We start from the raw sequence: 24,961 nt of genomic DNA on the forward strand, positions 1-24,961 counted from the left end.
GATCAATTTCGTTATTCTTCATGGCTTGGATGTTTTTGTTTTATGAATTACATTTCAATATAGATAAGCTAGAACCATCTTTTCCTTTGCACTTCTTGACAACCAAAGCATGTATTTTAATTTTTAAGCCTCTGTCTAGGGAAATTGCATCCATCTTCAGCCATATGGAAACTTAATGTTCAAAGCAATGTACTTGATTACAGTGGATTGCAAGCTGCACTGAAAAATGAGTGACGAAATTCCAAGAATGCAGTCACTCGATATAAGAGTGAAAGTAGTCATATTATAACTCCTCAACAACCATTTATAGACTCTTATAAAAAAAAACAACCATTTATATACTCTAAGTTACTTGATGTTTAAGCTATCTGTCATTTTCAAACGATATTGCATGAAACTTTCTTGTCATAGTATCCTTACACACGCTTAAAATTCGAAGTCAGGTCTTCTCTGCCACTCCCTGTGGGGAGGGTGGAGGTGAAAATCTGCGAATACTTCTTCATTTTCACCATTATTTTCTGCAATTTTTGAATTTCTTTGCTGCTTTACTTTCGACTCAAGGCCAAGACCCAATTTCTTCTTCAGGACCACACTACCTCAGCACCATTCAGAGGTCTCTCTCTCTGTCTCCGGCTCTCTATTTTCGCTTCACATTCTTGTTTAATATTCTCAATTAATTAATGCTTTCTCTCTTTCTAAATTTGAAGACAAGTGCTAGAGCTGGAAGAGATTCTGGAGCGACCGAGACGATGATTCAGAATCGCCCCCTCAGATTCTCAGTATTTATTCAGAGTCTCCAGTTGCTTTTGAATTTACCCCCACTTTTTTGGTTCAGATTCTAAAATTCGTTACATTTTTCTCGCTGTACATATAAATGTGCAGAGCAGAGTCGAAAAGGTATCTGACTGCTCTGATGTAGGCCATCTCAAATAGTTGGAACTTAGAACCAATATCTCTTTACTTAGTTCAACAAGCGGTCGATAGGATTTCCATATTAAGCATTCTTGACCTTATTGATGGGGTGGTTTTATCTCCATATTGTTAAGGAGTATAAATAAAATATGAGCCACGTTTTGTTTTCTTTTTCATAAAAGTGGTTTCATGAAGCCAAAATAATCACCACATTACTAGATTCCATTTCTGAATCCACATTGCAGTAATCCTTCATTGCAGTTTCAGTGGTTTAACAAAAGTGCAGGACAGAATCGTTAAGCACACACCAAACAACCAGCAGAACAACAAACCCAGACCATCTTCTAGTTCTAGAGAAAGAACAAACAAGCAATAATTAGCCGATGGAGAGAGTAGTTGACCATCACATGACAGCACAACTAGTGCCTGATCTGCCTCATACATCAAGGGCATCCTTCAAGACTTCGATCGGCAGATGAAGGGCCTCTTTGAGAATGCAAAAAAGAACAAACAACATTCATTAACAAAGTTTTCGATTATTGAGTAAGAGCAAGAAATGGTGAATTCGTACCTGAAAATCAACTTATCCATCAGTCGGCGCTTTCACTGGTATTAGGTTCAACTCCATGGGTGATCTGTTTCAATCTTTTTGTTTGACCAGGTTCCCCATCATGATCAAAGTGTACAACACCTCGCTTGGTACTAATGCCTCCTCATAATACTGATGATGATGTAGATACAGTGGCAGCTTCTGCTTTGTCAAAATCGCAACTCAAGCCCAACTCAGAAATACTAACAGTGCTCTTCCTATATCTCTTTTCTGCCGAGTCTTCACTGCTTACATCATGTTCATCAGTCATCACCATCGTCCTCGTCCTCGTCCTCGTCACAATCATGGTCGTCGTCAGCGCTATCATCATAGGCACTTGCACTAGCCAGGTGGACCCCACAGCTTCTGAAGAGAAACCTTTGACCGCCTAGATGGGAAAAGAAAAGTTGACACGAATAAGGTGTCCATTGATCACTATTTGCATCTACCTCTCTCTTGATGCCAACATTCAATGGAATATATTTCAGCCACACATGAGTTGATGGCTCTGTTTCTGTTGCTTCAAAGTAGCGCTCTAGTATAGTGTTGTCATCCATGTCTACTTCATTGATTATAATGTCGAGACCAATACAGCAGTCACCAGAATAATCTTGCATAGCTTCGAAAACAGCACAAATAACAAGCCCTGTTTTCTCCCATTTCAAAGTCCTAGGGATTTCAATCGGAAGTAAATATGTATAGCCCTCACTAAGCATAATCACACACGCTTCGTCGACCTTCCAATGAAACCACATTGGAACTTCACTTCCTGGAAGTATGACCTCAAACTTAGCCTATACAAAGATATAGACATCTAAGTTAATTTCTTTAGTTACATTGTATTAAAGATTGCTTAATTAGAGAGGGGGGTGGTGGTTAAGAGAGAATACCTGATCCAGTTCTAATGCCTTTGCCATCTTTGACACGACCTCATTCAGTTCCACTGAATCAACCAGTAACTTATGGCAATTAGACAAGTCCATCGAATTAAGGAATTGAATGCCATTGAATTCCAATATCCTGGACAATGTTGGAAATTTTTCCAGTGACACACAACCGCTAACGTTTATAACTTCTATACGTGGTGGAAGTTCTAAGATTTCTTGAAGACTCCTGCAACCATCCAGAAGAAGATGACACAACCCGAGAAATTTGCTAATACATACAGGAAGACTAACAAGATTGCTTCCTGATAGACTGAGTGTATGCAAGGAGTCCAAGCAATCAAGACTAGCCAGGAAATCATAGACCGATAGTAAATTGCATCCTTTAAATTGTAGGTTTTTTAGCCGGGGAAACAGTTGTAAAAAAAAACCATGGTTGTCATGTGAGATGTTTGAATTAGCTGGACGCGCCAGAGGAAGTGATTCTTCAATTGATGGAACTTCAAAGATCGCATTTGTTGGAAACACAAGAAGATTCGGGCACCCAGAGAGATTAAGATACGAGAGATATTGCAACCTGTAAATACTCTTCGGCAGATTTCTGAGGTTTACACATTCATATAATTTTAATTCTTCAAGCTCAGTGAGATTTCCAATGGATGAAGGCAATTCTTCAATGGGAGTTCCAGACATGTCCAATTTTCTCAAGGAAGTGAGGTATCCAATCCATGAAGGCAGTTGTTTTATGCCAGTCCCACATAGACTCAATCTCCAAAGACAATCCATCTTTTCCACAATTTCTACAAAATCCTCAAGGTTTCTGCAGTAGTCAAGCCGAACCTCAATCATGGATTTCCATCTAACTCTTGTTGGAAAAGTTATAAGGCTAGAGCATCCACGAAGATCTAATGTCGAAAGTTTATCAAGAAATCCTACTGAACGATGTACTTCAACTAAACTGCTACTACAATATAGATCCAACATCTGTAAGTTTGGGATTTCGGATAAGTCGGAGACTTTTGTTAGATGTTCGCAAAATGATAAATCTATGGATGTCAGATTTATCAGATTCTGCGTGACAAAACAAAAATTGATTAAAAGAAGAGAGAGAGAGAGAGAGAGAGAGAGAGAGAAATTCCTTTAGCATAATAACGATGAAAAATAGTCTGTCATACCTTGAATCCCTTCCCCAGTCCTGTTATGCGACTCCTAGGCATCTTGAGTACAGCAAGATTCCTTGGATTAAACTCAGATGGCAAAGATTGGAAGGGACAGTTAGGCCAATCTACAACCCTCAAGCTGTTGGGCAGATAATCAAGAACTCCAGAAAAGCATCCAGCTCGGTGTATAAACAGTCTAAGATTTTTCATCTTCGAGAAAGTGGTACCACTTAAGCATATCACATCTGAATCTTTTGGCAGCTCCACCTTGATGCCTGTAATCTTAGCTGTTCCCTGGCATGAAAAGGCAATAGTATTAACTACTCAAACTCTCCATCATATGAAATGCAAGCATATTCTGTTTTTGTTATGATCTCAAACATAAAAATAATTAGTTTCGCATGAGATAAATTAGAATATGAACTTACTGTATTTTCTGTCAGAACATCATAAACATCATCATGAAACCACAGCCTGCTACGTTTTCCAGGATCATTGGGCGACTCTTGGTGAACTATGTCTTTACCCATTTCTTCTAGCAAGTCATGCATACGGATACAATCGTGTTCATCAAAACTGATGAGGGCCATTTCAGTGAGCACATTAATACCATTGTCAGGGTTGAGGCCACAACCTTCTAGCATTTCTTTCACGTATTGCCTATGTCCACCTTTAAAGAAACATGCAATGTCTAGGAATACTTCCTTTGCAGAATCAACCAATGCATCATAACTAATTTTGAGAATTTCTTGAATTTCAGGGCTTTTGAAACCATCTAATGTAGCTTTCCACCATATAAATAAGAACCTAGAACTCTCAAAGCTAGTGGAAGGCCTTGAGCATAGCCTATAGCACGTTCTGTGAGTTCCACATAATCCTCTGAAGGTTCTTTTCTTTTAAAGGCATTCCAACTGAAGAGCTCAACAGCTTCATGAAAATCTAATTCTTTGACATTGTACATTAAGTCAATTTCATGAGCAACCAGCAATCTTTTATCCCTTGTGGTTATGATAATTATACTACCCTTACCAAACCAATCAATTCCCCCAGCCAAGTTGTTTAACTGATTCAGGTTATTCACATCATCAAGAACTAGAAGAACACTTTTATAGCGCAACCTTTCCTTTATGGTAGTGATTCCTATAGCAGCATTGGTCACCTTCAATTTTTTTCTCCCTAGAATCTCAAAAAGAAGGGTCTCTTGTTGTCTGACTAAGCCTGATCCATTGCTCATTGAATTTTCTCTCACACTTTCCAGGAAACATCTACCTTCAAACTTGTGGGCAATTGTATTGTAGACAGCTTTGGCAATTGTTGTCTTACCTATTCCACCAGTCCCCCATATCCCTATCATTTGAACATCTCTACCTTGAACACCTAACAACTTATTTATATCTTGCACACGAGTCTCTATCCCAACCGGATACTTTGCCACATCCATATATGTATGCTTTATGACTTGCTCTGAGATCTCTTCCACGATGTCATGAATAAGTTTAGATTCAGACTGCCTGACAAAGTACATAAAACACATATTGATCAAATGGCATTTTCTTAGGTGTCAAATAATTTAGAAACACCTAAAAAATATAAATAGAAATACACTTGCTGATCAAAAAACAAATATATATTTTCTAGAAAGTGTATTAGGATTAATTACAATATTCATTTTACTTTCAGTTTCATACTCTTTCGTTTTTGCCTTTTCAAGGTTGAAACCCAAATGAAGGTTAGGCCATCACTACTACGCAAGGTTCTAAAAAACGTTAGGCGCTAGTCGGGCGGTGGCCCGAGGACTAGCGCCTAGGGGCCTAGGCGGGAGTCTAGGCGGGGACTAGGCGGTTTACTTTTTATAATTTTTAATTATTTTTATGATATAAAATAGATAAATAATAATGTTTATGAATTTAATAATCATATTTATTATTACTTTGTTAGCAAAAACAAAAAGAAAATGTAATATATGTCACCTCTTTATTGGGTCTCTATGCAAGTCTATAAGTGTTATTGTAGGCTGGATCACATACTATCCTATAATCTAATAAAACCCAACAAATAAGTCGAAGACTACTTCATCTATAGCTCTATCTCATCGGGGGCCAAACTCAGAAAATCCCCAATTTTCCATTTAGAACCCTAAAGTCCTTAACTTTCAATTTGGCAGGTTGCAAAACTCAATCATCAACGTCAGTGAAATGACTGACTCTCCATTTCTCCTTGACTCAATCCCTTCATCAACCTAATCTCCAACTTCAATTCCCTAAATCTGTCATTGCCACAATCAAAAGTCAAAATCCTACTTCTCGAATGAGATGATCAGTTTTCCCCCATTCCTGTGAGAAAATTCGTCGAACAATTTCCATGCATCATCGCACCTGTCGTACATGTCTATGAGAGCAGAGGAGACGAATAGATCTGACTCAAAGCTAAAGACCAAGGCCTGTTCATGAGCTTGCATGAGAGTGAAGATCCAACAGAGTTGACCAGGATTTGATAGCGCAAGAAAAGGAGGATCAGTTGGGTCTCAGAGAGAGCTTTCACATTGACGGAAAGGCTCGGAGAGGTTTGACAGAGCTACCGCTTCGGTTTGCAATAACTTAGTTCCAGGAATTTCTGTGCAAGTCGTCCACCGCCCAGCCTAACGCCCAGACTGCCCAATGCCCGCCTATCCCGCCTAGGCGCCCGCCGAAACCCAACCCGATTTCCCTTGTCGCCTAGCCCAAAATCGGGGCGGTCACTCCACGCCCAGCGCCTAGGCGGACGCCCAGACCGTTTTTTAGAACATTGCTACTATCACTACAACAGAAAGGCTTTTTAGCGACTAAGTTTTTTGCGAGGAATTTATTTTCCTCAGTAAATGTCACTTTTTACGAGGAATATTTCGATTCCTCACTAAATGTCATTAGGTTTTCTGCGAGAAACATATTTTCCTCACTACACACCACTTTCTACGATGAATATTTTAGTTCATCACTAAAGGTGACCATAATTTGGTCGTCTAAATGATCATGTTATTAGTGAGGAAATATGAAACTTAGGTGAGGAATGTTTTCATCGCGAAAACAATATTCAACGAGGAAATAACGATTTCGTCGTTATTACTTTGGCGGAAAATTATGTAAAACCCGCCAAATTCGATGGTGACAAAACTATGGTTTCCTCGCTAAAAGTTCGTGTTTTACGAGGAATTATTTCCTCATCAAAAGAAGCAATTATGGAGGAAATAACGATTTCGTCGTTATTACTTTGGCGGAAAATTATGTAAAACCCGCCAAATTCAATGGTGACAAGACTATGGTTTCCTCGCTAAAAGTACGTGTTTTACGAGGAACTATTTCCTCGTCAAAAGAAGCAATTAGGGAGGAAATAACGATTTCATCGTTATTTGTTTGGCGAAAAATTATATAAAACCCGCCAAATTCAAGGGCGACAAAAGTATGGTTTCCTTGCTAAAAGTCCGTCTTTTACGAGGAACTATTTTCTGGTAAAAAGAAGCAATTAGGGAGGAAATAATGATTTCGTCGTTATTTGTTTGGCGGAAAATTATGTAAAACCCGCCAAATTCAAGGGCGACAAAAGTATGGTTTCCTCGCTAAAAGTCCATCTTTTACGAGGAACTATTTCCTCGTCAAAAGAAGCAATTTGGGAGGAAATAACGATTTTGTCGTTATTTGTTTGGCGGAAAATTATGTAAAACCCTCCAAATTCAAGGGCGACAAAAGTATGGTTTCCTCGCTAAAAATCCGTCTTTTACGAGGAACTATTTCCTCGTCAAAAGAATCAATTAGAGAGGAAATAAGGATTTCGTCGTTATTTGTTTGGCGGAAAATTATGTAAAACCATCCAAATTCAATGGCGACAAAAGTATGGTTTCCTAGCTAAAAGTCTGTCTTTTACGAGGAACTATTTCCTCGTCAAAAGAAGCAATTAGGGAGGAAATAACAATTTGGTCGTTATGATTTTGGCGGAAAATTGTGTACAACCCGCCAAATTCAATGGCCACAAAAAGTATGGTTTCCTCGCTAAAGTCTGTCTTTTATGAGGAACTATTTCCTCGTCAAAAGAAACCATTAGGGAGGAAATAATGATTTCGTCGTTATTTGTTTGGCGGAAAATTATGTAAAACCTTCCAATTTCAAATATATATAGCTCAGTGGTTAGAGCACCCACTACTTAAGATCCAGGTCATGGGTTCGAGTCACCATGGGGGTAGGAGTGAAATCTTTTGTTCCTCTTTTCAAAGTAATGAAGAAAAAATATATATATATAATTTAGGCCTCATCAAAAAGCCCGCGGATCAAGTGGGCCGATGGAGGCCCGCCGGCCCAGAGGGCCAAAAGCCAGGCCCAGCCTGTCAAAAAGCCCGCCATAGGCCCGGCCCGTAAAAACCCGCAAACAAAAAATATTATATAAATAACACAGAAACTGTTGTGCAGAACACCTAATTTCGATGAATTACTGGGAACTGTTCGGATGGAACTAGGAGTTGTACCCTATATACACAGAAAGCCTCATGTGTCTAGTTTCTAAGGAATTTTACGGTTTGCGATTCTGACTTTTCTAGAAGGATTTATGGCAATTTAAGTGAAGGCAGTTCAGCTTGAACGAGAATCTGCAACACAGAAACTGTTGTGCAGAACACCTAACTTCGCTGAATTACTGGGAACTTCTCGGATGGAATTAAGAGCTGTACCCTATATGCACGGAAAGTCCCATGTGTTAGTTTTTGAAGAATTTTACGGTTTGTGATTCTGACTTTTCTAGAAGGAGTTATGGCAATTTAAGTGAAGGCAGTTCTGCTTGGATGGGAATCTTCAACATCTTTTACAAGTTCATATCTAGAACCGAACTTCACTGAATTACTGGGAACTGCTCGGATAGAATTAGGAGCTGTACACTATATGCACGGAAAGCTCCATGTGTCTAGTTTCTGAAGAATTTTACGGTTAGCGATTCCGACTTTTCTAGAAGGAGTTATGGCAATTTAAGTGAAGACAGTTCAGTTTGGACGGGAATCTGCAACATCTTTTACAAGTTTATGTCTAGAAGGCCCGGCACATATATTTGGAAATCTTCAGTGTGCCACATCATCATTATATGTGTGTGTGTGTCTCTCTTTGTGTGAGTGTGAATTTGTTGTAATTATTTCTATATAGAATATGTGCATATATATTCTATATGTCATGACTACGGTTGACCGATTCGATCGGATTCAAAAATATGATGAAATTAGCTAAATTTTTTACCACACTGATAATTTATTATAATAATCTCATCCAATGGTCGGTTTTTCCATTTTATTTTAATTGATAGAGGTTGCCCTTTGGAGTGTATGATATATAAATATAGGTTTATAAGAGTAACTAAGTTTGACCTAGCTGATCGAAGTTTTTATCACTGGTATAGGCCAACGTCTTTGTAATTAAAATTGAAGTTTTTATCTTATGTTCACGCACATCCATCGATGGAATATTTACAGACGTGATGTGAAAAAATAAGCACGTTTCGCGGTCGTCATGCCACCGGTCAACTAAGAAGACATACAAGTGACGATGGTTGACCAATTCGATCGAATTCGAAAATAAGGTGAAATTGGCTAAATTTTTTACCACACTCATAATTTATTGTAATAATCATATCTAACGGTTGGTTTTTCCATTTTCTTTGAATTGATAGAGGTTGCTCTTTAGAGTGTATATGATATAAATATAGGTTTATAAGAGTAACTAAGTTTGACCTAGTTGATCGAATTCGAAACGAGAACCAAATTGGCTGAAATTTTTACAACCACCATAAAACATTACAATCTCTCCATCGAGCGGTTGGTTTCTCCAAATTCATTTTCCACTTCATATTTGCTTTAGAATGAAGCTCAACAATTTAAATGCAATGTATAAGTTATACAACTTTAGGAGGCAAATTAGTACAGACCAACGTATTTGTAATTAAAATTGAAATTTTATCTTATGTCCAAGCACATCCATCGATCAAATATTTACAAATGTGATGTAAAAAAATAAGCACGTTTCGCAGTCGTCACGCCATCGGTCAACCAAGAAAACATACAAATGACTACGGTTGACCAATCCGATCGGGTTCGAAACTATGGTGAAATTGACTAAATTTTTAACCACACGCATAATTTATTGTAATAATCACATCCAACGGTCGGTTTTCTCATTTTCTTTGAATTGATAGAGGTTGCTCTTTGAAATGTATGATATATAAATATAGATTTATAAAAAAATTAGTGTCTATAAATATTTATTATAAATAAAGCCCACAAGGCCCGTCCTGAAAAAGCCATCAAGGCCCGGCCCGAAAAAACCCGCAAGGCCCGCTTTATATGGACGGGCTTTGATCTTTCGATTTACAATAAAGCCCGGCCCGCCATTATTTAAAAATATAGTAAGGCCCGGCCGGGCCCGACCCAAGCCCGCTATGGCTGAAAATTTGGCTGAAAATTTGTAGAGGTGATTTACACATTAGGACCTAAAAACTGAACGGTTGAGATGCCAAAATATGATCGAAAAGTTGGTCTAATATCTTATCCCTAAAAAAGACCAAAAAAAGGGATCCCTCACTAGAAGGGCCTTGTGTGTGTGTGTGTGTATATATATGTATGTATGTATGTATACACACACATATATATGTATATATATATGTATATGTATGTGTCTATATATATATAAGGGTTTCGAATCAAGATAGCTAATAATCCGCTGACTGATTCTGCCTCATTCCAATCCTCTCGAGAGAATTATTGTTTGAAGGGATTATGCCTCGAATAGATTGTATCTCATTCGGATTTTTCCTTGAGCAAATCTCTCGTCACTCAAATCCTCCTTAAAGTGTTTCATCCTATCGAGATCCTCCTCTACAAGTTATTTCCTCCTCGATTAGATATTCACGCCTTGACCGAATATTTCCACCTTGATCAGATATTCCCACCTCAACTAGATATTTCCACCTCGACCAGATTTTTCAACTTCGAGCGAATACTTCCACCTCGATTAAATATTTCTGCCTTAACTAGATATCTCCATCTTAACATGATATCTCATTATCTTCTCTAAACCCATTTTTATTTTTATAAACACATTTTTATTTTTATAAATGACATATTGAAAAAAAAAAAAAAAAAAGAAGAAAGAAGCGGGATGTTTTGGTTTCATTTACCGAAGGCGGGGAAAGTTAAAAAAAAAGAAGAAAACAAAGCGCTAATCTAAAAAGGAAAAACAATTAAGAGATAAAACCTAGAGATGGAAAGCTCTTTACTTCTCTATCTCTCACGGTGCAGCCTCCTTCTCTGCATCTACCATCTTTGAATTGAAGCTCTCATCTCTATAGAGACTAGATTCATCTTTCTTCCTCCTTGTACACAATTATTGTATAGTTTGATTAACGAAGGTCCTATTTTCAAAAACAAAACAAAAGTTCGATCGAATTGGGATCGAATGGAATTGGGAAGTTAATTAGGTCTGTGCTGCCAAATTTGTTAGCCATTCTTCTTCTTCTTCTATCCGTTTCTGTTTTGAATTCCCCAAATTCACTTCAACTTGCATATACTGCATGGAATCTGTGGCTCACTTGCTTCTGTGCAATAACAAATCAATTACATAACGGGTCGATTGCTAGTTATTTGTAAGTGTTTCGAGTGAATTGTTTATACTTGGTTCCTTGGATTGAGGTGTCTTCGAGTTAGTTTTATAATTAGTTGATTTGATTCTTTTCGTGGTGGATTCTGTAATCCCAAGTTCAACACAAAGGGTATAATAATTGGGTTGAAATTGACTCTTAACACATGACTGATATATCTAACTTTTTAACAGAGAAGTTTGTTATTTGTTGATTTTGCATTTTTTTATAATAGTAGTCACAAGATGCGCCGTTCCAATGTGTCTAACATCCAAAAGCCTACTACTGGTACGTATTGTATTTTGTTTTTTTTATAAGTTTATAATTCATTTAGCTGATTGATTAATTAATAATTTAATTTATCATGTATGTATAACAACAGGTAATGCACCGAGTAAACGCTCTCGTGTGCAAACTACTGATCAGCCATGCCCAAATGGATCCCGTTCTACTTTAGGTAATTCTTCAATTTTTGTTCTGCTACAACAATATTTATAGAAAGTTAGATTTAACTTATTTATTTGACTCATATTGATTAATTTAACGTGTGTGTAATAACAGGTAGTGCAATGAGTAAACCCTCTCGTGTGCAAACTACTGATCAGCCATGCGAAAATTCTATAGAAGATGGACTCAATTCTGCTATTGGTACCACTACAGAACGAACTACTACTGGTAAGTAGTATTGTAGTCTTCTTGAATTCAATTTTTATCACTTTAATTATTTATGTACTAAGAAGTATAGGGAAAAGAGAGCGAAATGCAATTTTGTTTTCATGAATTGCAAATACAAAATTGCAAATTAGAAGGGTATACCTAAATTATATGTATAATGACAGGGGTCAGAATTAGTTCACGTCTTCAGCATCAAACTGCTAATGATCAGCTATTGATAAATGTTACAACTGAAGAGCAAAATGATAATGTGATGTCAGCCAGTAATCAAGACCCTCCTACAGGTATATACAATATTATATCTATATATATATATATTGTTATATTTTGAGAACTAAAATATTTGTGTACATTAATTAAGAATTATGTTAAAGGTCCAACAAAAAAGGTGCGGGGAAAGACAAGAGGAGTGAATGCAGATAAGGTGCTTTCTCAATTGAATGCTAAAATACCTGTCACTCTGACCGAACAAAATGGCAGGCCTACAGGCCCATATGCTGAAATGTTGGCCAATGAAATTGGTTTCACAGTTCGAAACCATGCCCCACTAAATGTGGAAAAATGGAAGAAGATTCCAAAAATTGAAGTGGATAAGTTGGTTAAAAGAATAACGGTGAGTGATGGTTTGTTTTTTTGAAATGTAAGTTTACATTGATTGCTTTAATTAAATATTTTGTTTGACATGAAATTATTTATATGCAGAACAAGTTTGACATTGAAATGTCTCTCTCTTGGGTTGAGAGATATGTAATTACAACATGTCAGACTGTATTTTGTAATTTTCGTTATAAGTTGAAGAAACATTTTGAGAAATTTTCAACAATCGAGGAAGCAATTGAAAACAAACACGATGATGTCAAGACTCAGGAAGAATGGGAGTTTCTCTGTGCTCGTTTTTCTAGTGAAAAGTTTCAGGTACAATATTGTTTATTTTTTTAACTATTTTTCAACACAGTTCATTTTTTTGTTATATTAGTTTTTTTTTTTCATTCAGATTCCAACTAATTGTTTGATATTTCATAATAATTTTTAGATTCGTTCAGAGAAGAATGCTATAAATAGGTCAAAGTTGACACATCACCACAAACCTGGGTCAAAGTCATTTATGTCTCACCAAGAGCAAATTGTAAGATATTTATAATTTTGTTAATAAATTTATAGCTTCAATATATATTTGTAGATGTTAAAAGAATATGTTTGAATGCAATAGGCAACACAGACTGGAGAGATGCAAGGTGCAATTGATCGCTTTGAAACAGAGTACAAAAGCACTAAAAAAGGTTGGGACTTGGGAGCAAAAGCAAAGTGGGTAAGTAACTTGTTAACGATGCATACGTATGAACAAAAGTTCTATAATGTATATGTTTTGACCATGACCATAGGTGAAATTAATATAAATTCCCTAAATATGATTAAATTGATCAGGTTGTAATTGAGAAATTGCATATCATATCCAACTGTATATATTTTTTATTGTAGGATGAAATGATTAAGATGCGAACTGAGACAACTCAACCTGATGGAACTCGGACAATGACAGATGATGAAATTTGTGCAAAAGTCCTCGGAGTCAAATCAGGCTACATCAAGGGTTGTTGTTTTGGCCCTAGACCTCCACCATCAAGAGTCTCTCATTCGTCGATAAATGAAATGTCTGAAAAGAACAAAGTGTTGCAAGAACAGCTTCAAGAGACCCAACACCTTGTAGGGACTCAACAACAAAAGATTGATGCACAAAATGAGGTGATCCAAAGATTGGAGGAGCAAGCCAAAAAGTTTGAGGAGTTCATGGCTAACTTTTCCAGGCAACATCCATCAAGTTAGTATCTTTATTAGAGAACTTAAACATGGAGAAATAATTTTTTAGATCATCTTGATTTTGTTATTGGTTTTAGACTATTTTTGTTACTCCTTATGTTAGGAAACACTTTGATTGTTACTTTGGTTTTATTATTATGAGATTTATTATTGGTTTGACTATTTCAATTAGTTTTAAATATTTTCATGTAATATGGTAGAGAACAATCGGTGACAAAACCATATGTATTGTCAACATTTTCCTCGTAATAAGCAATCAATTGTAACGAAAAAGAATTTCCTCGCTATAGGCTATAGAATGTATAACGACGAAAATAAATATCATCGCTATACAATACACAACTTATGACGACAAAAATAAATTTCCTCGTTAAAGATTATAATATATACGACGATGAAAGTAAATTTCATCGCTGTAGGTTATACAACCTACAACGACAAAAGTAAAATTCCTCGCTATAGACTATACAACCTACAACGTCAAAAGTAAATTTCCTCGCTATAGACTATACAACTTACAACGACAAAAGTAAATTTCCTTGCTTATAGCAAATACAACCTACAACGACAAAAGTAAATTTCCTCGCTATAAACCTTATAACCTATATCGACAAATGTAAAGTTCCTCGTCATTGAGTACCTTTGGCGAGGAATACACCATATAACCTACATCGACAAATGTAAATTTCCTCGTAATTGAGTACCTTTAGCGAGGAATAGTTTTCCCTCGTACAAGATACATATAAGGAAGAAAATAAATTTCCTCGTTAAAGATTGCTTATAGTGAGTAGGGGTGGGCTCACGAAACCGAAAACCGAAAAAAACCGCACCGAAACCCGAACCGAAGCCGAACAAAACCGCACCGAAAACAAACCGAACCGAAGCAAAAAACCGCACCGAAACCGAATCTGTTCGGTTCGGTTTTCGGTTTTGGCCCGGTGAAAACCGAACCGAACCGCAAACCGAAACACTGTTCATAATATTCAAAACGGCGTCGTTTTGTTTTAGGGTTTGGAGATTAACCAAGCAGCCTCGCCTCGGTTCCATCGAATCTTCATTCCTCATTTTCTCAGTTCCTCACATTCTCACTGCGACTGAAGCCACCCCTCACACCGCCTCAGGCCCTCAACCCTGACGACACTTCCCGTTCCCGAGTCCCTTCTCTTCTATCTTCCCCATGTTCGTTATCCTCTTCGTGGGACTCAGCAGCCTTCCATCTTTCAATCTTTGAAAGGTGAGGGAGAGAGTTGGGTGAGGAAAGAGAGAAGCTTTACTGCAACATTTGGTGGAAATTGACTAGGGAAGACGAAGACCGACGCCGGAAGCAGCGAACGAGGTGGTCGACGAGGCCATCGCCGGAGCTTATAGCGTTAACGGCGAAGTGGGTTTTCCGGCGAGAAGAGAAAGATGGGTTTTCCATTTGATTTTCACCGATCTGTCGATCCAGCTTTGTGCTTTTGTTTAAGAGATTTCATTGTTTTACTTTTAATCTTGCTAATTTTTTGTTCTTCTGTCTAATCTGCATATCAATACCAGCATAAGGCAACACAAATCAGCTGCTACAAGTTCTGGTGGTGATCCGAAATCGACCTCATCATCTCAGGTAGCAATTTTGTTTCTTTTTAGTGCTATGGGTTTTGGATGTTCTGGATATTGGATATTTGGATGTGTTGAGCATGTATGAACGTGACTTTGCTGGTTTGCGAATTGCTGCATTTTTCTGTTTGCTGGTTTGCCTATTGCATGCATTTGTTAGCTTAAGGTTGACTGGTTGAGTACTGTATTTTTCTATTAATTCTTTAGTACCTGGAGGTGTATCTATTTCTCTTCTATCTTTGTTTTTTTTCTTTTTGGTGTGAAAACTTGACGTGTGATTAAGTTAGGATGGACTGTTTGTTTACTTCCAGAAGGCTATAAGCTTGAGTAATGTTTCTTTCTCTTTCAATATGTAATCAGTTTCTACTAGTATTGAGTGTACCTGTGTTTTGTTTCAGAAATTGTCCACTTGAGTAATTTGGAGCGTGCTTTAGCAAGGGAGGAACTGAGGAAGAAGTTAAGAAGAGGCTTTGTGTTGACTGTGTTCCGATTGAAAGGTAAGTAATGAGATGTGCTTTTGTGCTTTTGTTTAACAGATTTCATTGATTTACTTTTATTATTGCTAATTTTTTGTTATTATTGTTGTAGATTAGCTTGGAATAGACTTGCAGATTTGGGTTAGTTCTAGATTTGATATTGCTGAAAATGAAGAGGCAATTGGAGAAATCTAAGTCATGTGGTACAAGTTCAATCTCAGCCCCGAAACATAAATCGTCTTCATCATCTCAGGTTGTCTCTTACAAATGAATTCTTCATTTTCTTTTTTATGTTTTCATCATCGCAGTTTTATGTTTTCTGTTTTGTAATTTGTATTGCAGTTTATATATTTTGTTTCTGTTTGCAGTTTTATTTTTTGGTTTCTTATTGCAGTTTCTGTTTGGTCTATATACACAGCAGTTTCTGTTTTCTGTTTTGTAATTGTATTGCAGTTTATGTATTTTGTTTCTGTTTGCAGTTTCTGTTTGGTCTATATACATTGCAGTTTCTGTTTTTGGTTTCTTATTGCAGTTTCTGCTTTATACTAGTGCTCATTAACTTTTGTATTCTGTTTTCACTTTCTTACTGCAGTTTCTGTTCTGTTTTGCAGATCAATACTAGTGTTGGTGAATCTACAACACCAATACCTCCCCACGAAGGAACTTCTACTGCAACTCCGGAAGTTCAAGGAACTCAAGGAAGTCAAGCAACCGAGCTTGAAGATGATGGAAGTGTGGAAAGCATCATTGAGGCGTTGAAACGGAAAGAAAGGTCAGATATTTGGACTCATTTTGAGAGGGATGTGGTGGATGGTAGAATTAAGGGTAAATGTAATTATTGTGGAAAAATTTACTTTGCCGATCCTAGGAAGAATGGTACAACCTCCCTTAATAATCATATGGACAAGTGTCTAAAGTATCCCCCTAATATTGAGATGATGAAAGCTAAAAAGCAAAAGATTTTCTCTTTTAAAAAATCAACTACTGAGATGTGTACTGTAGAATGCACTCAAGAAGAGCTATCTATGTTATGTGTGGAGTACATTATATTAGATGAGCTACCATTTTCTCATGTGGAGGGAGAGGGGTTTAGGCGTTTTATGGGTAGAGCTCTTCCTTATTGGAGAATTCCTTCCCGTAAGACAATAGCAAATGATATCCTTAAGCTTTATTTGGGGGAAAAGGAAAAATTGATGGATCAATTGAGTAGATATCGGTTATCTCTTACAACCGATACTTGGACTTCTATTCAAAACATTAATTATATGGTCCTCACTGCACATTTTATTGATGATAATTGGGTGTTGCATAAGAGAATTTTAAATTTCTGTGTGATTCCTAGTCATAAGGGAGAGGCTATAGCTAAGCTAATGGAGGATTGTTTGTTGGAATGGGGTATAGAGAAGATTCTCACAGTCACCGTTGATAATGCTTCGTCAAATGATGTTGCATTGAAGGAGTTGAGTAGGAGGATAGGTGATTGGGATGTCCCTAATGCAGTTTTGCATAACGGGAAGAATTTGCAAATGACGTGTGTCGCCCATATTCTAAACTTGATTGTCAATGATGGGTTGAGTGTGATGAAGATATTCATTGGTGCCATTCGGAATGCGGTGAGGTATGTTAGATCCTCCCCACAAAGACTTGATTTTTTTAAGGAATGTGTTGAAAGGGTGAAACTAGAGTGCAAAGGGCTTGTGATTTTAGATGTCCCTACTAGGTGGAATTCCACATTCTTGATGTTGGAACGGGCTTTGAAATTCCAAAAAGCTTTTGATAGAATGGTGGAAGAAGATGCGGGTAATTTTTGTGCATGGCTTGAAGGTGCCAAGGGTGAAAAGCCAAAAGAAGGGCCACCGGCAAGTGTTGATTGGCAATATGGGGAGCAATTTATGGATTTCTTGAGACCATTTTATGAAATCACTTTGAAGGTATGTTGTTCTAATTCTCCTACCGTTCATAGTACTTTTGGTGATATACTCTCTATTTATGGTCTCTTGCAAGAACAACAGAATCCATGTTTGTCTGAGATTGCATCACCCATGCAAGACAAGTTTCTCAAGTATTGGGGTAGCTTTGATAAGTTGAATCACTATCTATTCATTGCTATTGTTCTTGATCCACGTCATAAACTTGAGAAAGTTGTTGACTATTTTGAGATTCTTGATGATGGAGATATGGATGAAAATGTGGAAGTTAACACAAATAGTGTGAAAGATCTCTTGTATGACCTTTACAAGGTGTATGAGGAAGAGAGAAGGGAAAGTGGTATTGGTGAGGTTGGTGGTTCTCAAGTATCCAGTGAGGGGATATCTAGTTCAAGTAAGGGTCTAACGGAGTTAGAAAAGAGATTGAAAGAGAAGGAGCAAAAGAGAAGAGCAAAGAAAGCCGGGATCGTAAACAACGATGTGGATAGATATCTTGGAGATCCTATTGAAGGAGATGGTGAAGACTTTGACTTGTTGAATTGGTGGAGGGTGAATGGAGTTTGTAAATATCCTATATTGGCCCGCATTGCAAAGGATGTTCTAGCTATTCCGGTGTCAACTATAGCTTCAGAATCTTCCTTTAGCACGAGTGGGAGGATTATTGATCCATACCGTAGCTCCCTAAGTCCTCAAATGGTGGAGGCCTTGATATGTACACAAAATTGGCTTAGGAGTGAAAATGTGTATCTACATCATATGCCTACTATTGAGGAGATGGAGTTGTGTGAAGAAGCGGAAAGAGGTAATTGTTTCTATTTTCTTAGTTAAAGTTTTTTGGGTTAATGAAGTTGTAATATTTATGTTATATATGATTGTATGTATTTCTTTTCTAATGTTGTTCTTTTTATTATTCTCTTATACTAATGTAGAGATGCTTAAGATGCCATGTGGAGCTGCAGTGGGGAGTAGTCGGAGCGAAATGTTACCTCCAAAGTCGAAGACTTCATCTTTCCGAGCTTGAGATCATGCCATTGCCCTCATGTGATGTTGATTCATTCTTTATGTGATGTTTAATCTTTTAGTGAACTTATACATTTTTAATTTGTGAGGTTAGCGTTGATGTAATGGACTTTTATAAATTATGGACTCTATATTTTTTGACCATTTCATATGTTGATGCTAGAATTTGATGGACTATTGGACTATATCAATTGAATTATATGGACTATGGAGTATCGAATTATAGATTATTGTCTATTGAAGTACAAAGCATGTATTACTAAACTTGTCAACTTCTTGTTATAGATTGTTATTATAGGTTCGAAGAAACAAAAACTTCTTGAGTTACAATATCAAAGAAGTATGAGTTATAACACCAAATAAATATTTCTGATAAAAATCTGTTTTTCAAAAAAAAAAAAAAAAAAAACAGAAACCGGGCCGAACCGTTCGGTTCGGTTCGGTTCGGTTTTCGGTCCCAAATTCGCAAAATGCAAAAACCGCACCGAACCGCACCGATTCTAATTTCGGTTCGGTTTTCGGTTTAGGCTCGGAACCGAACCCACCCCTAATAGTGAGGAAAGACTTCCTTGCCAAAAGATACCTACAACGACGAAAATGTTTTTTCAATTTTTTATTATTTATAATTTCTAAATTATTTACATATCATTAGAGAGGAAATAATACTTTAGCGATGAAATTTATTTTATCGGGAAATATATTTAACGACTATTTTTTGGTCTTCAGAAATTTTTAGTGAGAAAAAAGTATGAGTATAGGCGAGGAAAAAAATTGTAGCTAAAGAATAACGGCGAGAAAAAAATATATTCATCGAGAAAAGGGATTGGCGAGGAAATAGTATTTTTCTCGCGGAAACTTTTCTTGACCACCCTACCGCGAGGAACTGGTGACCAAAATATTTTCCTCGCGAAAACACTACGGCGAGGAAATCTCAGTTTTCAGCGACAAATTTGTTCCTCGCAAATTAGCATTTCTGTTGTAGTGTATGTGATATTATAGTGGGGAGTGAAATTTGCACTCCCCTTTTTGTAAACTACACTCCCATTTTCATTTTAATATTTTTCTTTCCACAATTACCCTTCTGACTACTCTCCATCTCTTATTTCCATCTGGTTCTTTTCTTCTTTTCAACAACCTCGAGAAAAATGTGTTTTCTATAGTGGATCCAATTCCAGTTTTGATACCAACTAATCAGTCAGCCGCAGCTGCTAACAAATTTCACATCCATCATCTTTAGCATCACCATTGATTGGCAGCCATCTTTGAGTGCTCTTGTCTCTGTGATTACGGGTAATTAAACCACGAATTTGCTATGATCATGTCAGATTCTTAGTCAAAGCCTCCACCAGCCCATTGCATCTGGTTCTCTCCTCCTCTTTCTCTTTAGTTATCGCATGTATGTCCACTTGTAGGAAACATGCAGCCACAATAACAAATCTTTTATATTATGCAGCCAATCTCATATAGAATTACTAGAAGTATTGTACTGACAAAACCAAATGCAATCGAGATGAGGATTTACCCAGTATTTTTTTTTAGTCCCAACTCTCAAATTTAACCTCATATACTCTGTGAGCTTTCTCTTCTTATACTTCTTTGTTCAGACACCTAACCCTTGTTATAGGTTCCTCCTCTCCAAACCCTCCCAACCCAACCTATTGACTTGGCCATTGGCTATGTACAGAGAAGTTGGATGCAGAGAGTTTGAATTAGAAAGCTTTCTATTGGGAATTGATATTTGATTTCAAGTGGGTTTAGTTCTGGAAACTGGCTTTAATTGCCTAGCATGCATGGAGTGAGCACTGGTTAGTAAGAATTGAATTCTTGAAAGGTTAGTCTTAGAAGATGGAGAGACAAATTTTGTACTCACATAAGACGAATACCTTTTCAATGAAGATTGAAGGGGAAAGGATTCAGCAGAAATGAGAAAGCCGAGAGCATACACATGAGGAAGATGATAGAGAAAGTGAGGGGTAAATTGGGAATTTTCGTCGATGAAGAGTGTGGTTTACAAAAAGGGTTCTTGACCCAAAGCACCAAAATCAACAAAAAATGTCTCACTTACCCCAACAACAAATTTTTATTCTCACTAACTCAAAATGAAGCAAAATGACAATTTTAGCCTTAATCTAATTAATAAATTACACTTTATGCCACTCTCCTCTCTCCCCAGCACAACTCTCTCTCCCCGATCTCTATCAGTCTCTCTCTCTCTCCCCTCTTCAAAATCCGATTCCGGTCTCTCCCCTCCAAAATCCGATTCCTATTCCACCTCCTCGAACAGCGCCTCCTCTCTAATTTGAATCAAATCTGGTGAGTCGAGGAGTGCCGCTGGAATTTTGATCCTCCGATCTCCGGTGAGTCGAGGAGCTGCATTAGACAGCTTCAAAGCCTTCCCCGCCGGCGGCGACCGCGACGTTGACGCAGTTGACTCCGCAGCCGGCCGGCTCTTCTGTTCGTCGCCGATCTGGGATCCGAGCCTTGCGTCCGGGTTCTGGCGGAGGCCGGAGCCAACCTCGATCACAGGAGCCAACCTCGATCACAGGGACGAGCCTCTTTCGCCTCAATTCCATGGCAACCCACCGCAGAACAATAATCTCCGGCGAGATTTGGGTCCGATTTCAGGAAATTTCGAAGCGGGGATCCCCGGTCTCTTCATGTTCGGCCAGCTCGACCGTGGGCTAGTGGTTGGCTCCGAGAAGTTGTGCTCGGCTCCAAGAATCTGTTCGGAAGGAGAAGAAGGAGAAAGAGAAGCTGCAGCCGCCCAAATCATTTTTTTTTTTACAGATGAGAGACGTCGGCGGCAAGCTCCGTAGGTGCTTCGATCCGGTGGTTTTTGTCCGGCTCTTAACTTGGGTGCCCAGAGTATTTTTTGGGTGCACAAATCAGTTTTTTTTTTTTTTTTGAAGTAATGGGACAGAAGGAATGAAAAAATTGAATGTCTATTGGGGAGCAATAGACGTCTATTGGAGGGCAATAGACGTTTTTAAATTAATATAATCTCTTCGTTTTTTTCTTTGAATAAAGTTTTATTTGTCTAAATTTAGGGAGATTAGTTCATATTCTGGCAACTGAAAGTTTTATTGGGGATAATAGACATCTATTGGAGGGCATAGACGTCTACTGGGGGGCAATACACGGCTGATAGACGTCTATTGGGGGGCAATACACGTCTATCGGGGAGCAATAGAGGTTTATTGCCCCTCTATTGGGGGCAATAAACGTTTCCGGTGAGGTTTTCAGAAAAGTCTGGTGGGCGGCGGCCGGTGACCGGATTTTGGCGGCCAATGACCGGAATCCGGCGACCGGTGACCGGAATCCGGCGAAAGTTGGCCTGAATCCGGCGAAAGTTGACCGGATTCCGGCGGCCGGTGACCGGGCTCCGGCGAAGTCGCTTATGGTTTCTCTCTCTCTCTAAGTAACAAAGGGGTAAGGGTCAAACGGTATTAAAAATAAATAAAAAATAAAAAAAAAATTTAATGAGGTATTAAGGAAGACCTCCTTAGAGTGTTTTGGATAAGAGGGAATTAAAAAAACTTAATGGGGTAAGTGGGAAAAAAATATCTAAAAATGGGGTCAATGGACAAAAACCCTTACAAAAAAAGAAGTGAAATTTAGATGATAGAGAAAGTGAGGGGTAAATTGGGAATTTCCGTCGATGAAGAGTGTGGTTTACAAAAAGGGGAGTGAAATCAAGGTACAAATTGAGGGGATGTAACATCAAGTCTCTTACAATTAGACAAAAAAAGCATGAATATCATCATCGCAAAGCGAGCTAAATGAGATACCTCATTACTTTCGACATGTTCAGTCCTTCAGAGTGAACGGCGGAAAAAAGACCATGAACTAGCTACCTCATAGTTTCATACTGAAGAAAAGTTACCTTTTACTGTTAGTTGTTACTATAATATTATTACATAAATTAAAGCATTATTATACTGGGGGTTGAGAAATTACTCTTTTGAAAGAGGCCATCCAGACAAATTTGCTGCTTTTGAAAGAGCCGCCTTCCAGTTCTGAACCTTTTCCACGTTATGTTGGAATCGGTGTGCCAGATTAGCCAATGCCTCACCAAAACTTCCTCTATGGTTTCGTATATCCGACGGATCCACTTTGTAAAAGACTGGTCGAACCAGTTGCTGTTTTGATTCTTTGCACTCGAGGATCTTGACGAGTTCATCCAAGCACCACTTGGAGGATGCATAGTTTTCAGAGAACACAACGATTGAAATCCTCGACTGTTCAATTGCTTGGAGAAGCGCTGTAGATATTTCTTCTCCTCTTGTGAGCTCATCATCCATGAAGGTGTTGATTCCCTTCTGACGCAACGCGCTGCACAAATGGCCTGTGAAGTTATTGCGTGTATCCTCTCCTCTAAAACTCAGAAAGACATGGTATTTCCATGGATGGTTGGAAGAAGAAGAGGAGAAGGAAGCTGATTCAAATTCTGTCATTGAGAGCAGATTGTTCGATCAAAGTAGATTAACTAGAACGAGCTTTCAGAAAGGTTGACTACATATGTGAATCGATAACTTAAAAGACGGGGGGTCGATCGACTTCTTGTTATACTTAAATATTTACAGACAATGCTAGCTGTTTCCTATTATCTTCATGGCTACATGCCAATTAATTAAAGTGAGGCAGCATCTAGGCAAGTTCATCGATTTCTTTGTTTTCTTTTTTATTACCAACGCGTTTTCTGAAGTCAAATGAAACCCTCCTCACCTCGATCACTAAGTAGTGTTCCTCTCTCAAAGTCAGTGACATATATAATATATGGTGCGTCGCCAATGAATCTGGTATTGCCTATACATTTATGTTTAATGGTGTACGTAGCGATTTAGGCAAAACTCGTGCTTTCTTTGTTATCAAATCTACATCAAATCCACGCCAGCAAACCTTTTACATAGCATTCAGGTGTCTAACAATTAGTGTTTTCTTCATATCTTTGATATACCTAATTTCGATCACCTTCTGATTGCTCTCTATATTATCAGCTTTTTAAGAAATGCAACAATTGATCATTTGTCTTTTGTCACTACCTACACCAACTCATAATTCCATAATCATTTTCTCCTTCTTTCCGGGTATCACTGATCAATGAGATATGTATGTTATGAGTTTGCGCTAGTTACCTTTTGAAGCAATGTCATTTTAGATTGATGGTGTCATATGTCTGACACTCTTTAACATCCTGACACACCTTTGTTTATATCCGGACATTATCAATTGACTTTGACTTCTCGACACTTTTCAGGACAAAATACCGATAGCATGTAACAATAACCGACATTTTATCACTTTTTAGGCTGTCTTTCTATAAAAAAAAATATAAACAAATAGAAAACAAAACTAGGTTTATTTTACCCCCTCTATAATTGCAACATTGATTCCCAACTCTAGGCTATAAGACCTAGATTACCCAGTGGGGGAAATGAAACAGAATCTCTTGATCTAGGGCATCACTATTTTTTTTTTTAATTTAAATTAATTAATTAATTAACTATTTATTGAAGAAATGACCTAGATAATTTATTTATCATCTCTATATCTACAACGTATAGTGTTATTGTGTCCGTGATTAAGTCAAGTTTAAAACCGGGTCGGCCCAAATTCAGACGCAGCCCACAATCGACTGTTTTCACCTTCTTCAGTTTTCTCACCATCACACACTGCTATTTCAATTTTCAAACTCCGCTGCCGCTTTCACTTTCGGAGTTTTAGGGCGGGAGCCAGTGACGGAAGAAATGGAAGACCCAGTTCCTTCTTCATCAGCCCCACCCGACCTCACAACCATTCACAGGTCTCAGTCTTTCGCTCTCTCTCTCTATTTCCGCCTCACATTCTTGTTCAATTTTCTCAATCAATTAATGCTTTTCCTCTTTCTAAATTTGAAGACGAGTGCTTGAGCTCGAAGAGATTCTCGAGCGATGTCGCCGAGACGATGATTCCGAATCACCTACTGCAGATTCTCAGGATTTACTTAACGACTGCGCTGTGTTTCTCCGGGTAATTTTGAATTTACCCCCTCTCTCTTTTGGTTCAATTTCGAAATTTTCGCTACGTTTTTCTCTCATTGTGCATGTAAATGTTGCAGAGTAGTGTTGAAAAGATAGTAACTGATTGCTCTGATGTTGGTCTGTTAGGGGATCAAGATTTTGGTAAGTTCACTACAAGCTTCTTAGTTTTTTACTTTACTGGGCGGTTGTGGGGGTGTGAAATTTTGGTGCTTTTTACTTGCTGCTTAATGTGATTTGTGAAATTT

At 37.9% G+C, this 24,961-nt stretch overlaps 2 protein-coding genes and 1 pseudogene across 2 annotated transcripts; 2 read left to right on the forward strand and 1 right to left on the reverse strand.

Moving 5' to 3' along the window:
- Positions 1 to 1,764: 1,764 nt before the first annotated feature.
- LOC133711420 (TMV resistance protein N-like) lies at positions 1,765 to 23,240 on the reverse strand (annotated as a pseudogene).
- On the forward strand, positions 11,746 to 12,495 carry LOC133708960 (uncharacterized). Its single transcript, XM_062134549.1, has 3 exons — positions 11,746 to 11,858; positions 12,023 to 12,142; positions 12,233 to 12,495. The coding sequence occupies exons 1-3, from the start codon at positions 11,753 to 11,755 to the stop codon at positions 12,493 to 12,495; spliced, it is 489 nt and encodes a 162-aa protein (XP_061990533.1). The 5' UTR covers positions 11,746 to 11,752.
- Positions 13,079 to 13,951, forward strand: LOC133708641 (uncharacterized). Its single transcript, XM_062134112.1, has 2 exons — positions 13,079 to 13,167; positions 13,338 to 13,951. The coding sequence occupies exons 1-2, from the start codon at positions 13,087 to 13,089 to the stop codon at positions 13,680 to 13,682; spliced, it is 426 nt and encodes a 141-aa protein (XP_061990096.1). The 5' UTR covers positions 13,079 to 13,086; the 3' UTR covers positions 13,683 to 13,951.
- Positions 23,241 to 24,961: the final 1,721 nt, after the last annotated feature.

Source organism: Rosa rugosa, chromosome 5 (genome assembly GCF_958449725.1).
Source record: "Rosa rugosa chromosome 5, drRosRugo1.1, whole genome shotgun sequence".
Lineage (NCBI taxonomy): Eukaryota > Viridiplantae > Streptophyta > Magnoliopsida > Rosales > Rosaceae > Rosa > Rosa rugosa.

Coding starts and splice junctions, on each gene's coding strand:
- LOC133708960 (XM_062134549.1), top strand. CDS start 11,753: ATGAGTAAACCCTCTCGTGTGCAAACTACTGATCAGCCATGCGAAAAT. Junction 11,859..12,022: donor TACAGAACGAACTACTACTG/GTAAGTAGTATT, acceptor GTATAATGACAG/GGGTCAGAATTAGTTCACGT. Junction 12,143..12,232: donor TAATCAAGACCCTCCTACAG/GTATATACAATA, acceptor ATTATGTTAAAG/GTCCAACAAAAAAGGTGCGG.
- LOC133708641 (XM_062134112.1), top strand. CDS start 13,087: ATGCAAGGTGCAATTGATCGCTTTGAAACAGAGTACAAAAGCACTAAA. Junction 13,168..13,337: donor TGGGAGCAAAAGCAAAGTGG/GTAAGTAACTTG, acceptor TTTTTATTGTAG/GATGAAATGATTAAGATGCG.